General features: G+C 42.9%; 1 protein-coding gene across 1 annotated transcript in view; it reads right to left on the reverse strand.

Moving 5' to 3' along the window:
- LOC139542531 (metabotropic glutamate receptor 4-like) overlaps nucleotides 1-18488 on the reverse strand; it is a 324701-nt gene that overhangs the window by 224542 nt on the left and 81671 nt on the right. Inside the window, exon 2 of the mRNA XM_071348088.1 lies at nucleotides 15576-16600. Coding sequence (XP_071204189.1) covers nucleotides 15576-16121 — 546 coding nt within the window. The 5' untranslated portion in view covers nucleotides 16122-16600. The remainder of the gene's footprint in view (nucleotides 1-15575; nucleotides 16601-18488) is intronic.

The raw sequence follows: 18488 nt of genomic DNA on the forward strand, positions 1-18488 counted from the left end.
CTAGCAGAAAGGGCTTTGGAGGGACGTTGCGACGGACGAAAGTCTGTTGTGGCCCCCTCGGGTTATTACGTCGGCAGACGGATCAGCAGGGCTCTGTGTGGTAAACCAGGCCAATTGGCAAAATAGGTATGGTGGCCAAAGAAATTGTCCGATGGTCCTCTTAAGCTAACAGTCTGATGTGCTCTGGACAGCTAGCAGGCCGCGGCTAACAGGCTAACGGATTGGCATTCAGGCGGACGACGCGACGGCAGAGCCAGTTGAGAAAACCCATCAGATAGATCACGTCGGTGGTCCAGTCGTGATGGGTCGGGGCCGGTTGGCAAAATAGGTATTGTAGCCCAGGGAGTGGCTGATGGACCTCTATTGGCTAGCCGGGAGATGGGCATAGCAGATGGGCCTGGCAAGGCTAGATCCAGGCTAATTGGTTCTTGCTTCGAGACAGGGACGTTTGTCAGGAGTGGCCACTCGGATAGCAGCTAGCTAGCAGAAATTATCCAGGTGAAGAAAAAAGAAAAAGGTTCAGAGCTTGCGGAAGGGATCCGGAGATATGGAGAAAAATAAGTCCGATTTGCTCTGGTTTGAGTCGCGCTGTGCAGACTGGTGAAAGTTGTCCGTGCTAGAGGTAGCTGATGACCGCTAGCAGTGACTAGCTGACTACTAGCTAGTAGCTAGTTAGCTTGCTAGCTTCTGTTGGGGTTCCGGTTCGGAAGACGGATCAGCAGGGCTCCGTGTGGTTAACCAGGCCAATTGGCAAACTAGGTATAGTGGCCAAAGAATTTGTCCGATGGGCCTCTTAAGCTAACAGTCCGAAGTGCTCTAGATAGCTAGCGGGCTGCGGTTAGCTAGTAGCCAGTTAGCCGGCTAGCTTTTGATGGGAGTTCTGGTTCTTAAGTATAGGAGAGTATATTCAGTCCGTGGATGGAAAGTGATATTAAAATGTATATGAAAAAAAAAGAAGGAAAAACGATGTTTACAAGGGACAAGACAAAATATACATCCGACTACTACGCCATCTTGGAAGTTTACTCAAACATATTTCCGGAACATATTCTAGTCTTTGCTAGCGAAACAGTCCTGTAGCTTAGTATCCGCTTCATAGGAGCACTTCCATATTCAGAGCATCGTTGGTAGTTACTGTTTGAGTAATTCCTTTTAAGCAGGAATCAGGAGGATAGAGTTATGGTCTGATTTGCCAAATGGAGGGCGTGGGACAGTAAAGGTGATCTAGAGTTTTCGCCACTAGTTGGTAGAAATTAGTTAAGATGGATTTCAGTGTCCCTGCATTAAAATCACTGACCACTAGGAGAGCTGCCTCTGGATGAGTATTTTCTTGTTTGCTTATGGCCCTATACAGCTTGTTGAGTGCGGTCTTAGTGCAAACAATCTGTTTCTGGTGGTAAATAGACAGCTACAAAAATATAGATGAAAACTCTCTTGGTAAATAGTATGGTCTACAGCTTATCATGAAGTATTCTAACTCAGGTGAGCAGAAACTTAAGACTTCCTTAATATTAGGGATTGAGCACCAGCTGCGGTTATGAATGAGACACACCTCGAATGCAGCTCGTCCATTTTGTTCTCCAGTGATTGTACATTCGCTAATAGAACGGAGGGTAGAGACGGTTCATGTACTGTACTCGCCGACTTAATTTCGCCATGGTGCCCACACATCAGCCTCTCTTACACTGCCTTCAGCTTTTCCAAATTTCCAGGATTAGGGCCTGGTCCGGCGTGAGAATAGATACCTATCCAGGTGTACAACTGAAATGTGTCTTCCACATTTAACCCAACCCCTCTGAATCAGAGAGGTGCGGGGGCTGCCTTAATCAACATCCATGTCTTCAGTGCACAGGGAACAGTGGGTTATTTATGCCTTTCTCAGGGACAGAACGACAGATTTCTACCTTGTCAGCTCGGGGATTCGATCCAGCAAAATTTCGGTTACTGGCCCAACTAACCACTAGGCTACCTGCCTCCCCACTTATATCCCGTTGAAGTAGAAATCTCCATTCAAATCGAGGTCAGTGATTGCTGTTCTCATATCCAGAACTTATTTTCAGTCACAGGAAACGATGGTGGAAACGTTATCTACAAGAAAAAGTTAAGATCAATGCAAAAAAACACAAAATAGCAGAATTGAGGCGTATTTCTGTAATAAAGCCCTATTGTGTGGAAAAACTCATTCTGATTGGCTAGGCCTGGCTCCCCAATGGGTGAAATCCATAGATTAAGGCCTAATGAATTTATTTAAATTGACATATTTCCTTATATGAACTGTAACTCAGCAAAATCTTAGACATTTTTGCATGTTGCATTTATATTTTTGTACAGTATACATCCTTCATGCATTCGCCAGCAGTTCTCCTAAGCTCCATAATATGTTTAAATGAGTTAGCCTACGGTTGCATGAAATGCCACATGAGCAAGTGTTATGGGTGAAAGATTTCTCTATTTGCCTCCAACCATTTTTCAACAGTAACCTAATGGCCAGTTTAACACTTGAAAAGAGCCAGAAGGGCAACAGTACAGCGTCCCACTTTGCAAACATCACTGAATGCTTAAGAACTCTTCAATCTGGTTTTCAAGTGCCATTTAAAATGGATCATAACAACGCCTCTGATGTTTGCCCTGTGACTCTGATCTCTGATTATCTGACATGAATGCAGTAACATACAGCAGTTTCTAAATGGTCCACATACACTGCATAATGAAGACAGCAATTTCTCTGTGAGAGTCACATTAAATAAACACACATTGCTACCTCAATTCAAATCCGAATTGTTTCACCAGATGTTATAACATCGCTTGCGAGCATCTGATTGTTCATTTTCAGTGTCCTCCTCAAATGGCATCCTCTACTTCTATAATGCTATTAGACGCACCGATTCACTCTGTTCATTGTCGCTTGGTTTTGTTTAATAACATTCTATGACATACTGCAAATACTATTGACCTTTACCTACAAGTACAATCCATTATTGGAAACTGCTTTCATTTAAGTAGCAATAACTTACCATATTGTAAGCTACGTCTTTCAGAGATATATTGTGTATTTTCATATTTCTCTGCAAATTGACTCCCTTGGTTATTTCCACAGAAACTCACACAATTATCACAAAATCCCCTTGACATTCAGATAATAATTTATCTGATCAGAGGGATTTCTCCCATCCTCAAGTTGTTCTTAGAACTCATCTCATCCAAATAAGTCAAGTGGCACTAATTTCTTGTTTATTTCTAGAAACACAAAATATGAGCAAGTTTAAAAGCAGTGGCGTAGTAGCAATTGATCTCTCATTAATAAAACTTAATTTAAGGGTTGTTGAGTGTGAATGTCATACTTTGCGCAAGCTTTTTAATAAGACTGTTTGACTTTGGAAATTATTAGATTAAAAGTACATTGCTTCTTTGGGGTGTCTGATCTTTTCTTTCTGCAATGTCAAGCACTGAACTTACAGCCAAGCTCTAGCAGAGGTCAATGAGAACATTTGGCTTGATCTGATGTGCTCTAGACTCTGCCAATTAAAATACATATTGTAGGAGTAAATCTGGGGTCAAACAGAAGACAAGAGGTTGCCATCTAAAGAACACCTGTAAACTACCTACCTGATTTACACAAACCTGAAATGATTAAACTGACCCTTGCTTGGCATTGCAATTATATCTCATCAGTAGCTGTGTTTAGGACAGATGCCAATGACACTGGGCTGTGCTTTCATGGCTCTGAGCCTGTAGAGCATGCCTTGGTCTATAGAGAGGAGAGATGAGAAGAGAGCTGGAGGGAAAGAGACCTTCAGGTCAACATGTAAGCCTGGCATATTAAATCACTAAAATCAGGGCTGAGGAGCTGCAGTGTCCTTGAGGATGACCCTAGGACTCCTAGGGTCATCCAGCCATCCAGCTGGCCACACTGCACTCACTTCACCTACCTCTAAAGGCCTGGAGCAGAGGATCAGTAAGCAGAGAAAAGAGGGGTTCAGTGTAGTAGATCTGGAGGGGAAAGTAAAGGTGTGATCGATCGCCTCAAACGTAAAACGATCTGTTTATTGTAGCAGGCTATCTCTGAGGGGACAGAGCTGCCCTGAAATTAACTCCATTATGATTGAGGTAGTTGTGGCATTGATGTACAGACAGTTCTCACGTGGCAGAGAGTCAATCTGTACATAACCATTTCTACTAATGCACATACAGTATGCTTTCAACACTATCTCTGGATGTACCTGGAGACCCTTTATTCACAATTACCCATCTCATAGGACGCGTCTGAATAGGGCTCTGGTCAAAACTGTTGCACTATATGTGGAATAGGTTGCCATTTCAGACCCAGCCATAGAGTGCAGACAGAACTGTCAGATCAGATTTAACTATTGCTGTATGTGAGTCAATTAGAAGTACAGGGAATACAGTAGTCCTGACTAAGATAAACCACCACAGGACATGCCACACCGCCGCAGGGTCAACACTGAAAAGACACAAAACAGGTTTTCTTAGGAACAAGATTTCACACATGACCTAGCAGCCTCCAAGAAATGTTTAGCATCTTTTCAGGCCCAGTCAGGTAGGAAACGCTTGACCACAAACCCTCTAGCTGGGCAAGTGCTGTGGTCTGCTTCAATAACTACAACTACATACAACCAAAACAAATTTATATACGCAGTTATTTCCTAGCTGTTTATGCTTTGTGTTGCAGTGTTTACCATAAGCTACCATACTGAACTGGTGCTCTTGCAAGAATGGATCCTCGACCAACACAGTGAGTATGATGGCATCCTAGGCAGGGACATTGATAATACAATCAGATTTTTTTCCAGACTTCCCAACTATTGTCTGCAACAGCCCAGGTGAGATAGTGTTTGTTTTTGGTACATAGGCTGTTAGTACATTTATCTTCATTTAAATGTCAGCACCTCAAACTTGTGTGAAATCAATACCAATATGGACGAACTTTCCTTCCATTGTGTAACTTCAAACATTGCCTTTCAACAGCGGGAAAAAGACGAGGGTACAATTCCAGGAAACAGAGTATGCTGTCACAACAGTTCCCTGCCTCAGGTTAACTACCTGAACAGGAGTGCAATCTAAGAGGTGTGTTGTGTTTGTACGGGAGGGGGTCTTCACAGCTTGCTTGACTGTTTAATGATTTTACGGAACAAATAATAAAACTGGCAGAGGTGTACAACATAAACCCTGTGTTCTGTGTAGAGATTTATTACAGACTTAGTCTATTTTACTGACTGAGGGAGGTCTGGAAAGAGATAATTAACCACTAAATGAGAATTGATCCATCTCTGTCTATCTGCTAATGTTGGTGTGTACAAATGTTTTAACGGGTGGGTGTCTTATTGTTTATGCCCTTTTATTTGTTCTGTCCTGACATTGTTCTCTAGTACGATGTAATATCAGAAAGAGGGCATTACATCAAAACCATGGACATTTCATACTGTTACTATACATGTATCTCATCATTTTGTTTCAACATTTCTGAAACTATATTCAACAATAAAGCAAATTAAGTGCTGCTGAAGGTCACTAATGCAATAAATACATCTTCACACTTCTGAATGAATATGTTTTGTCCTAGTTGTCTAACGTTCAAATGGTCATTTGTAATGGAGCATCGTGACTGCCTCAGAGAAGAGAGAGTGAATTCCTCTGTGTGATGGAGGGTAGATGACTCATAGAAGCTAGCTACCATGTTGTCTGACGTGCACATTGACTGGATGATGTCCAACCTTCTTACTGTAGCTCTGTCACTGCTTCAGGCCAGGTAGAGGATATGGCATGGCACAGGAGGGAATTGAGCAGACTTGACTATCATTACGCTAACATTGCAGTGCATTTACATTTCTTAGTGGTTATGTTTTTACTGTCATCATTCAGGCAATGTTCAATAGTGTGTAGGGATAAAAACAGAGAGTATGTCCATTTGTCACAACATATTTGCTGATATATACCATCACTGCGACGTCCCACTTGTCACTTCTCCATCAAATTTCACTACTCCCAGAATCAATAACTGTCATGCCTCCATCGATCACATTAATTCTAATATATTTCACCTACTAACAACTGTGTAGTCTGTCTCTCTTGTGACCACTCATCCATTTTTACAACTACAAATCTACATGCATTGCATACATCTTCAGACAGTAGGTCACAGAATGTTGTTTGGTTGATGGGTAGATTTTCCAGGGGGAGACAGCTGCAAGCGACTAATCCTGAGTTATGTTTGAGGAAACTGTGCGATACCATGGATTTGCTGCTTGGGTTCTGTTTTGGAGATGTGGTTGTTTAAAGATGAATATCTGGAACGCATGGGCTTAGTATTAGATTTCGAGACAGGGGGAGTGCTGTAGTGGCATCTATGAGACAAGTTCACAGGACATAAGATGACATCAATGGTTTTGAGGACTTACAATTGCAAGTAAGCATATGGACAGTTTGTAAATGTAGACCAAAATCAAAAGACTTACTGACAATTTACAGTGTCACAAATTTAAGGAGTGCTGAAGAAGTGATGTACAGTAATTGGAGAAAATGCCAACATTAAATTAGCAGCATGATTGTAACACTGGATTTTCTCCAAAACAATCCCCTCTTTTCACAGGGGGAAGGGTAAGAGGATACTTGATAAACACACAGTGTTGAACATTATTTATGTTGTATGACTACTGCGTTAGAGAAAAAGGTATTTATGCTATCATGCCTTGAGAATACACAATGTCAAATTACTATGCAGAGGGTCAGAACATTGGAGCTGTTATCACAGGTGTAGCTTGTAGAGGTCGACCAATTAATCGGAATGGCCGATTAATCGGGGGCCGATTTCAAGTTTTCATAACAATCGGAAATCGGTATTTTTGGGCGCCGATTTGCACCTGCCTCGTTCAGGGATCTTTAACCTTGTCAGCTCGGGGGATCCAATCTTGCAACCTTACAGTTAACTAGTCCAATGCTCTAACACCTGATTACATTGCACTCCAAGAGGAACCTGCCTGTTAAGCGAATGCAGTAAGCTAAGGTAAATTGCTAGCTAGCATAACCTTATCTTATAAAAAACAATCAATCAATGACTGTCATTGCTCCAATGTGTACTTAACCATAAACATCAATGCCTTTCTTAAAATCAATACACAAATATATATTTTTAAACCTGCATATTTAGCTAAAAGAAATCCAGGTTAGCAGGCAATATTAACCAGGTGAAATTGTGTCATTTCCCTTGCGTTCATTGCACACAGAGTCAGGGTATATGCAACAGTTTGGTCCGCCTGGCTCTTTGCGAAATAATTTGCCCGAATTTTACGTAATTATGACATAACATTGAAGGTTGTGCAATGTAACAGGAATATTTAGACTCATGGATGCCACCCATTAGATAAAATAAGGAACGGAATAAACATTTTGTTTTCGAGGTGATAGTTTCCGGATTAGTCAAAGGTATATGGTTTAGAGAGAAATAGTCGACGCGTTATAATTCCTGTAATAACTTGCGGCTGAACTTGAAAGGGGTTCCTTCGTTATTTTACCGTTCATGTCTTCCATAGAGAATGTCTTGATCTACTTCAAATAAGGTCTGTGTTTCGCGGAGGAGCAGACTGACAGAGGACCATGCAGACAAGCTCTGCTATATGCACTACAACCCAGAACTTCTTAACTGGGAATATTGAAGACCCATGAAAGCTGGTGGTTCGTTTTAACATATGTTCTCATGTTATTTGAGACTAAATTGATTTTATTTATGTATTATATTAAGTTAAAATAAACGTGCTCATTGTTCATTCAGTATTGTTGCAATTGTCATTATTACAAAAATTTGTGTGTGTGTGTATGATATATATATAGTGGGGAGAACAAGTATTTGATACACTGCCGATTTTGCAGGTTTTCCTACTTACAAAGGATGTAGAGGTCTGTAATTTTTATCATAGGTACACTTCAACTGTGAGAGACGGAATCTAAAACAAAAATCCAGAAAATCACATTGTATGATTTTTAAGTAATTAATTTGCATTTTATTGCATGACATAAGTATTTGATCACCTACCAACCAGTAAGAATTTCAGCTCTCACAGACCTGTTAGTTTTTCTTTAAGAAGCCCTCCTGTTCTCCACTCATTACCTGTATTAACTGCACCTGTTTGAACTCGTTACCTGTATAAAAGACACCTGTCCACACACTCAATCAAACAGACTCCAACCTCTCCACAATGGCCAAGACCAGAGAGCTGTGTAAGGACATCAGGGATAAAATTGTAGACCTGCACAAGGCTGGGATGGGCTACAGGACAATAGGCAAGCAGCTTGGTGAGAAGGCAGCAACTGTTGGAGCAATTATTAGAAAATGGAAGAAGTTCAAGATGACGGTCAATCACCCTCGGTCTGGGGCAAGATCTCACCTCGTGGGGCATCAATGATCATGAGGAAGGTGAGGGATCAGCCCAGAACTACACGGCAGGACCTGGTCAATGACCTGAAGAGAGCTGGGACCACAGTCTCAAAGAAAACCATTAGTAACACACTACGTCGTCATGGATTAAAATCCTGCAGCGCACGCAAGTTCCCCCTGCTCAAGCCAGCGCATGTCCAGGCCCGTCTAAAGTTTGCCAATGACCATCTAGATGATCCAGAGGAGGAATGGGAGAAGGTCATGTAGTCTGATGAGACAAAAATAAACAAACTCCACTCGCCGTGTTTGGAGGAAGAAGAAGGATGAGTACAACCCCAAGAACACCATCCCAACCGTGAAGCATGGAGGTGGAAACATCATTCTTTGGGGATGCTTTTCTGCAAAGGGGACAGGACGGCTGCACCGTATTGAGGGGAGGATGGATGGGGCCATGCATCGCGAGATCTTGGCCAACAACCTCCTTCCCTCAGTAAGAGCATTGAAGATGGGTTGTGGCTGGGTCTTCCAGCATGACAAAGGACCCGAAACACACAGCCAGGGCAACTAAGGAGTGGCTCCGTAAGAAGCATCTCAAGGTCCTGGAGTGGCCTAGCCAGTCTCCAGACTTGAACCCAATAGAAAATCTTTGGAGGGAGCTGAAAGTCCGTATTGCCCAGCGACAGCCCCGAAACCTGAAGGATCTGGAGAAGGTCTGTATGGAGGAGTGGGCCAAAATCACTGCTGCAGTGTGTGCAAACCTGGTCAAGAACTACAGGAAACGTATGATCTCTGTAATTGCAAACAAAAGTTTCTGTACCAAATCTTAAGTTCTGCTTTTCTGATGTATCAAATACTTATGTCATGCAATAAAATGCACATTAATTACTTAAAAATCATACAATGTGATTTTCTGGATTTTTGTTTTAGATTCTGTCTCTCACAGTTGAAGTATGATAAAAATTACAGACCTCTACATGCTTTGTAAGTAGGAAAACCTGCAAAATCGGCAGTGTATCAAATACTTGTTCTCCCCACAGTATATATAAATACATATATATATATATATTTTTTTTTTTTCTTTTAATCAGCCGATTAATCGGTATCGGCTTTTTTTGTCCTCCAATAATCGGTATCGGCGTTGAAAAAACATAATCGGTCGACCTCTAGTAGCTTGTCTTGTGTTCCTACCAAAGCACTATACATGTATATCTCCTCTGCTGTTAAAATCAGTGCAGATGGTGTTAGTCTCCACAGAGTTCTCTCAGGAAGTGAATTTTTTTTTACCATCCATTTTAAAAACAAACTCGACATCCTCACCATGCAACATTTCAGGAAGTGACTTTTTTTTACCATTCATTTTAAAAACAAACTCGACATCCTCCCCTCCCCACCATGCAACATTCACTCTGCAGACCTGCAAACTTACAGTAATTAAATGCCACAAATTAATTTGAGTGAAACCAAGCGTCTCCACACAGCGAGCAGTGCACATGTGGAGACCACCGCACCGTGCCCCTCCACCACTATGGATGGTGATTAGCAGCTGGTGTTCCAGTTTCCTGTCATAGGATTTGCACACAGAATTGGCAAAACTAAGAAAAAAGAGCAAAACTAAGAGGCAAGGGACATGTTTCTGGGCACACTTCCCTCTTGAATGTACTGGGACTTGACCGCTGGATCCAGGGTCAGCTAAACGACTTGAGTCTGAACTAGTCCTGTAATAAAGCAGTGGCTCCGCTATGGCCGGAGCTCTATATGGAAGGGAACGACCACAATGAACAGTTAGAAAGACAGCTGCAAGGATCAGGTCTTCCCGACTGTAAAAGTCTGGTTGAGTAACACTGCACAACCACTGGCCTGTTAACCTGCAGAAAACAATTTCTTGCAAGTATTTTGAGACGCTCGTTTGCTTTTCTTCCCTTGTTGGCTTTGCCTGCATGGGATTTTAAAAGTCACATGCGAGTAGAGAATTCACTCCTTGGATTTATTGGGCATGGATGGGTGGGTAAAGGGCTGGAATGGCTGGCTTGAATGACCTGATTTCGTGTGGCTACACCAATTTACACTTAGTGCAGAATAGGAGTCCACTTAGAAAAAAACAATTATTCTTAATTACCACAGAGCAATGATGCTGAGGATCCATGAAGGTGACAGGACACACCTTGGCAGGCCTGTCTCAAGAGTGATAAAGAGAGCTACTGGCTACTGAGGTAGCTACTGAGAGCTACTAGCTTTTGTGTAGTTGTGCTTCAGCTCACACAGTTGCCATCTTCATTCAGTCTAGTTTTGCCAAATACTCAGCTACTTTTTTGCCAAATTAATTCTCAAAGGTATCTCATTGAAAATAATTATGGTTCCCCACATTCTCTACAGCACAGGCATTCTTCAGATTCCTTTACATGTCTGCCCAGCATCCTGCAAACAGAGCAGAGGCATCCTTTCATCACATTTTCCAAATGTATATATTTTTGTGTAAGGTTTTTACAGCCCATGATGGTTCCTGCATTAATTCAGGTTTGTGTAATCCTGTCTCAACATGTTGAGATGCTGAGAGGAGGAAGGTACCGTGTCTGAGGGTCTACAATCTCTGTCTCTAATGAGGGAAGAGACAGGGGCTGCAAAGTCTCTCTGCTTCACAGACAGCACAACAGACAGCTAGTTAACCCTCCTTTTACAGCTAACTACAGGCTCCCCCGTCTTCTCCTCTAAGCTACTCTCACCTCCCTCCCCTCTACTCTCTGAAGACATCTTCCCTGCTGCTTAGAAGGCAGAGGTTTGTGCCTTAGCAGACTGTACACCTCGGTGGAGGTGGCCGAAGCGCCCCTATTCTTCTTTGAGAACATATGGTTATGTCTCAGCAACTCAACAGTGGCACTTGATCCCACCTTCATGCCCATGTGACAGCTACAGTGCTGATACAGTAGCTTACACAAGACCGAGTTAAGAACTGACATGCACAGGGCAAGAGACGACATCTCCAAGACATGATCACAAAGCTGGATGCCTTATTAAAACCAGCCTTGTCATTAGTGGGTAATCAATTGCAGTCGCTACAGTGTCATAACCAGGCCTCAGCAAGTTAGCCTGGGCGCTAGGACACTTTGCTCCTGCTTATGTTGCAGTAAAATGCTCAACTGATGAGAACATCACAGAGCATGAGCAGGCAGGGCCAACCATGGAGGGAGGGAGCTTTCAAACCCCAACCGGATCCCCAGGCCGACATTACGTAAACTGGGAATAAAATATTCATACAGCACAATAGGGATGGGATCCTGCCTACTGCTCCAGAGTGCTGAGTAAACACTTTACCCAGCCTCAGCTGCTCGAAGACTGGGAGAGGGAAGTGGGATAAAAAGAAAGAAGCATTCTGATAACAATAGCAAGCATGCAGTGTGTTATGGCCACTACCCTTAGGCATGGCAAGGAACAGTAAGAAGAAGGGTTGGGATGGGACCCGAACTGCTTGTTCAAATCAAACAAAATATGGATGAGGCAGATCCCCTGACCTAGGCACAGGAAACAGTTGACTCACCAAGAGTTTACTGGGTATAGCTTATGTGCGGCTGGGAACAGTCCTATCCTCAGCTAGTCTGCCAGGGCTGAGAAGCTGGCCTACTTTCTGCTTTTAAAATAAAGAAAAAGGTGCTACAGTTAAGTGTAAAACACCTGAAATTGTCCATGTTGAGGTAAAAATGGTCAGTAAAATCTCCCCGACCCTGTTATGACATTGAAAAGGGACTGTGTAGCCTACTGACTGTCATTATCTAGAGCTCACCTAGAGCCCCGTTTCCATTGGCACTTTGAAGTCATCCCGGGTTGGGCTGGCCTTGGTGGGCTAGCTCAAATTGCATTCCTACTGCATCCAGAAATGAGAAATTGTCATGTTGCTAGGTAGCCAATATGTGACTGCAGTTGACTTTGTTAATGTTGCTAGCTAGCTAGCAAGATGTTGAAGAACTGTATTTAGCCTGCTGACGTTAGCTAGCTAGCTAAACGGTTAGCATTGTCGCTAGCATAACAGGCTAGCTAGCTTAATTACTACCTTGATTCTTGCTTGACATGGCATTGGCTATTACCTAGCTAGCTAACCAAGCAAACCAGACGACAGGTTTGATATGATGTAGCTAAGTAGCTAGCTTTCAATATGACCTGGACGGCTAAAATTCCAGCTAGCTCACGTTCAACTCTGAAACAGCTAACCGAGGGTTGACTGTTTAATAAAAGTTTATTGTGTAGTGCAAAAATGAATGCAGGATCTAGCTATGGTGGACATTTGTGTCATGTCTGACTACTGCAGTACTGCTTGTCCATGTTCTAGCTAACAGCAACAAGCCCTGATGAGCTAGCTAAATATTGTGTCAGCATCCAGCAGTGATCAGTTTGGTGATTGCATAGTAACTGCGTCAGCAGCCCAAATTCTAATCGAGCTAACACCAGTTGTGAAACTGGGCTGCGCTGGCCCCGGTTTCCTTCGACCCAGCTAGAATTTGAGAATTCCATTCGAGCCAGCTATAATTTGACCCTAATTTGGCACTAATTTTAATTGTCAGTGGAAACGGGGCTCTAGTGACCTGCACTTAGTTGGTGTACCACTTGGCCATGAGCCCTTCATCACTGTAACTGAATTAGAAACGAGAGCATTCTGAAACCAGTGCAATCTGAAATCAGTGCAATCTTCTCCACACATCTTTCTGAAGACTGCCTCCCACTTTGATCAAATCTCTTACCGCCATCATCCAATCATCTGAAAAAAACACACTCATTCCTCAACAGCGAGGATGAGAAAGACAAAAACATATGTTGTGCAGATGAAAGATACAGTATCAAGTCAAGTTCTTGAAATAATTAGAAACAAGAGGAGTATGTATCTGCTGCAATACCACCCTCATTCACTAATGAAGAGGAGCCATTATATCGAGCTAATGATGGTGATGTGATCCAGGCGGAGGCAGGCTGAGGTAGGCCAGCATGGTGTGAGCACAGCACTGGTTATTATATCCTTACCCCAAACACAGACTGCTACTGTCAGCTACTGCAGTAGAGTGTCTCCCGATGATCCTTGTTGACTTTCAAGTTCTGGGGACATTTCCCAGCTTCTCAATTTGATATTCAAATGATATTTTCACAGAGCTCAAAAGGGTACTTATCAGAGCACATAGCATTGGAAATCACAACGAGGTGCATAGCTGCTTTCTGGCTTTTATTCAGTATAATTGCAGTACAAATACAGAACAGGCGGCTTTTTGTGCAGGGGGCGATTAAAGTACATGCTCGCCACTGAGGTGACCTGAGAAGCTAAGAACACTGATTACACACAGTTTAAATCCAACCAGCTTATGCTCTGCATGCCCCCAAGCATTATCTGTTACTGTCACTGTCTGGCACTGTGAACACAGTACAGAGAACACAGATCGCTGTGCTGATATTGTATTATGGGAATTATGTTATTCAAACAAGCCTCAAGCATCCAGTCTTCCTTCCGATGTTCCAAATGTTCTATGAGCGTCATAATATTGTAGTTACATTATAACACAGCCCAACTGTTTGCCCATTGTTCTGCCTGGCATCTTCATCATTCCTATGACAGCTTTGTGTTGGCATTATGAAAGGGCCTGTCTTCTTGTGTTTGTGTTTACTTTTGTTTTCACACTGGCACGTTATGTTTGGATCCTGAGAGCAAACATAATACTGTTGAGGCTCGTTTTAGATCTTTAATAAGTGTTGAACGAGCTCAAACGGTTACATGCATGACTTGCCCTATTTAATTAGAGGCAAAACACCACTAAGGACTCTTCCCAAATTAATGTCATTATGGGGAGAGGCTGAGGACTAATGATGAGCCTCAACTGTCAGAACAGTGAAAAATATGTCTGGTTCTAATGAAACTTTTATAGAACTTACAAACCACAAAGACCACATCCAACTGAGGCAAACGCAGATGGCCAACATACAGGCAGAAGACTATGTTGGTTTGATAAGAAAAAATATTTTTGGAATATGATTTTTAATTGGTTTAATGAGGGGATTAAACCCTGGGGTGAAAATAGATTCACTTTTTCCCGGTACAGGACCTCCTATGGGTTTACACGCTTGACTAATCATAGAATTACATATAAAATCCCTATTAATTAATTCAATAGGATCTCTGTGGGCCTAGTCGTAAAGATCTGTCATTTAACTTTTTAAATGTATTACCTTTTATTGTGGCATAAACCCAACCAGTCATGATGTTTTCATCTGTTTGTCAAACAATCACTTCAGAAGGCTCCTTTACTAGGCTACCCGCGCACGTTCATCCACTCACAACATATTTCCAGCCTCCAAACAGTGATGAATGGAAAGAGACATCTGTTACACAAAACACCAGAAAGTGTAAGGACATTTGGCGATTGTCATTAGGCCAGAATGTATGTGTCTACTGCTGTCCACACGCGTCTTGGTTTCGGCCAATCATCTCTGCCTTGGCAAAATTTCTGTGTTCTCATCTGACCACATCGCATTTTAGAGCATAGGCTATATCACTCGTTTTCAAGTCCTTTCGCTAATTTATCATGCCTCTGACATTCAGTAATGATTAATAATGGTGTAATAGCCCCCAGATATTTTGGCTCATGTTTTACCGGTACGGCGTACCCCCACTATTTATTTTGCAGGGACTCTGTACCGGACCATACCGCCTTACTTTCATCCCTGTGTGAACCTAATTCCTCACATGAATGAGTTGATGCCCATACAAGAGCGACATGGTGCATTTTCACAGACACAGAGCATTCCTGAAATGTGAGATATTGAATACGCCTCTAGCTAACCTATGTAATATCACCTTAGAGAGAAGACATGGAGTAAAAGCCTATAGGAAATGTGGGGAGTGTTTTTATCACATCAACATTTCCATAATGTTGGAAAATGACAATAGATCTTTATCCTTTCATGAAAAACATTTAAAACACTTTTACCAGTAAAAGCAACCTAGCCTTTTGATGACACCTATTGCAAATAATCATACATGAATCAGGCAATAGCGTCAGCTACAGATTTCTGTCACATTGCTTTCATTGCAGCCTCGCTTGCATTCTCACTTGCAGAGCGTGCTGCCTGCCAGCCTACAAACGACTGTTGAGAGAGACTACTTTCATAGCCACCACCATCATTCACAGCCATTAACCAATAAGTGTAAGGTACTTACCCTGAAGAGGCGCAGGATGTTGGCCACCATGATTGACACGGAGCTGGCGGAGGCCCCAATGACGCCCACCACCCTCTCAGGCTTGGTGATGATAGGCGGCCCGCCACTCAGGCATTTGATGTCCGTACCGTCCTTCTCGATGAGCGCCTGGACAAAGGTGAGCGACTGCTCCAGGGCGTGGGTGTCCCGTGAACAGGTGTCCAGGATCCTGGCCCCCAGAGTGATGTTGGGCAGCAGCTCGTGGTCGTTGTTGATGCGGTCCAAGGCGAACAGCATAGCCTCCAGTCTGTGGATCCCCTTTTCCTTCTTCAGCTCCCCACAGGCTTTCCCATTGTTTCCTCTGGCGTGTACAGGAAAGAGCCCACCCAGTGAGATATCCCCGTCAATACGGATGGAGTTGAGGTGTGTGTGGCCAGGTGTCTTTGGCTTGGCCCCCAGGACTACCAGGATACAGCAGGTCAGGAGCAGGACCTGACAGGGCCCAGCCGGACCACCTCTGTGGCAGTCAGTCTGCCCCCTCTTCATACAGCTTCCCAGAAGAGTCATGACGGAAGGCTAAGTTAAACCCGCAACCAACTAAATTGAGTCCCTTTTTAAAAAAATACCACAAACAAATGTCCTAAAGGTTAGCAGCAATATCCCTCAGAGCACATAACTCTCTTCAGATGTCTCTTCTCATGTCTCTCAGTAATACTAATTAGCTTTCTCTCTCTCTTTCTCTTTCTCCACTTTCTTTTGGGGTATTCTCTCTCCCTGCAGTTGGGGTATGGAGAAGGTGTGGAGTTACTAAACAGTTTTGACTGAGGTGGGAGTGAGTCCGTGGAGAGCCATCTCAAGGGGCATTAGAGAGAACAAAGGTGGGAGATAAGCCTTCTTTTCTCCACTCCTCCAGAGCCAGTCAGGGGCGTTTAGCTTCTCTCTGGCTCACCCCCCCGGAGCAGGCAGAAAGTCCTCAGTCAGCCCGAGCAGACCTGCAGGTACTCAAACATGGCCTCCCTCCTCGAGCTCAGAAAGACAGCAGACTTCTGAAAGATAAAAGGAGAAAGGGATGAGATTCTGAGAAAAAGAGGGGGAAAAGAATGAGAGATGAAATGTGATTTCATTGGTCTGATCAACAATAGAATTCTCAGTGAGGGGGTTTGCTGCATATTAGTTTCCCACATGGTTCTTATAACAATTCTATCTCAATTGTCGTTAGCTCCCACTCACTGCTTTTCAATTCAATGAAACATGAAAGACATTTTTCACTAACTCTCTACTGTGATGAAGCAGATAATAAGCAGAGTCATGCTTCTTCAATGCTTTTGCATTTGTTAAACATATCTGAGCACAAACAACAACATTGGAGGGTCACGGTTTCTATCAAATAGTGAATCCAGATATTCAAACAGAAAAATCACCAAGTCTAATACTGCAGTCGTATAAATGTTTTTTTCCATTTCACACCCTTGCTTCACTTGCTATTAGAGCACTGTTATGAATTATTCTCATAAGGCCTGGAGTATAACTGACTCAGAGCCTAAGCGGCACGGGTCCTGTTGTGGAAAATATTGAAACAAATACTACTCAGATAACGGAGCTTGTGAATTCAGTTAGACTTTTATTGCAGAGAGCAACAACGCCGAGCACCTCCATGGAAGAACTGCCTCCTCATTCTTAGTGCTTGGCTTTTATACATTTACATAACGTCATCACCCCATTTGCTTTGTTACATAGTTTCGATTCTCTTATTGGCTCAGATATTGGGGTATAGATGCTATTGGTGGCATGACATGCATACCCCTTACCTAAGGTTCCTGTCCAAAGGTCTTTACAAGTTCAGACTAGAGGTCGACCGATTAATCGGAATGGCCGATTAATTAGGGCCGATTTCAAGTTTTCATAACAATCGGAAATCGGTATTTTTACACCTTTATTTAACTAGGCAAGTCAGTTAAGAACACATTCTTATTTTCAATGATGGCCTAGGAACGGTGGGGTAACTGCCTTGTTCAGGGGCAGAAAGACAGATTTTTACCTTGTCAGCTCGAGGATTCAATCTTGCAACTTTACGGTTAACTAGTCCAACGCTCTAACGACCTGCCTCTCATTGCACTCCACGAGGAGCCTGCCTGTTACACGAATGCAGTAAGAAGCCAAGGTAAGTTGCTAGCTAGCATTAAACTCAATTTAACCTTGCGCAATACCCTAGATGCAGTTGCACCCCTAAAAACGAAAAACATTTGTCATAAGAAACTAGCTCCCTGGTATACAGAAAATACCCGAGCTTTGAAGCAAGCTTCCAGGAAATTGGAACGGAAATGGCGCCACACCAAACTGGAAGTCTTCCGACTAGCTTGGAAAGACAGTACCGTGCAGTACCGAAGAGCCCTCACTGCTGCTCGATCATCCTACTTTTCCAACTTAATCGAGGAAAATAAGAACAATCCAAAATGTCTTTTTGATACTGTTGCGAAACTAACTAAAAAGCAGCATTCCCCAAGAGAGGATGGCTTTCACTTCAGCAGTAATAAATTCATGAACTTCTTTGAGGAAAAGATCATGACCATTAGAAAGCAAATTACGGACTCCTCTTTGAATCTGCGTATTCCTCCAGGGCTTAGCTGTCCTGGATCTGCACAGCTCTGCGAGGGCCTGGGATCGGGAGAGACACTTAAGTGTTTTAGTACTATATCTCTTGACACAATGATGAAAATAATCATGGCCTCTAAACCTTCAAGCTGCATACTGGATCCTATTCCTACTAAACTGCTGAAGGAGCTGCTTCCTGTGCTTGGCCCTCCTATGTTGAACATAATAAACAGCTCTCTATCCACCGGATGTGTACCAAACTCACTAAAAGTGGCAGTGATAAAGCCTCTCTTGAAAAAGCCAAACCTTGACCCGGAAAATATAAAAAACTATCGGCCTATA

The sequence above is a fragment of the Salvelinus alpinus genome, chromosome 17 (assembly GCF_045679555.1).
Source record: "Salvelinus alpinus chromosome 17, SLU_Salpinus.1, whole genome shotgun sequence".
NCBI classification, from domain to species: Eukaryota; Metazoa; Chordata; class Actinopteri; order Salmoniformes; family Salmonidae; genus Salvelinus; species Salvelinus alpinus.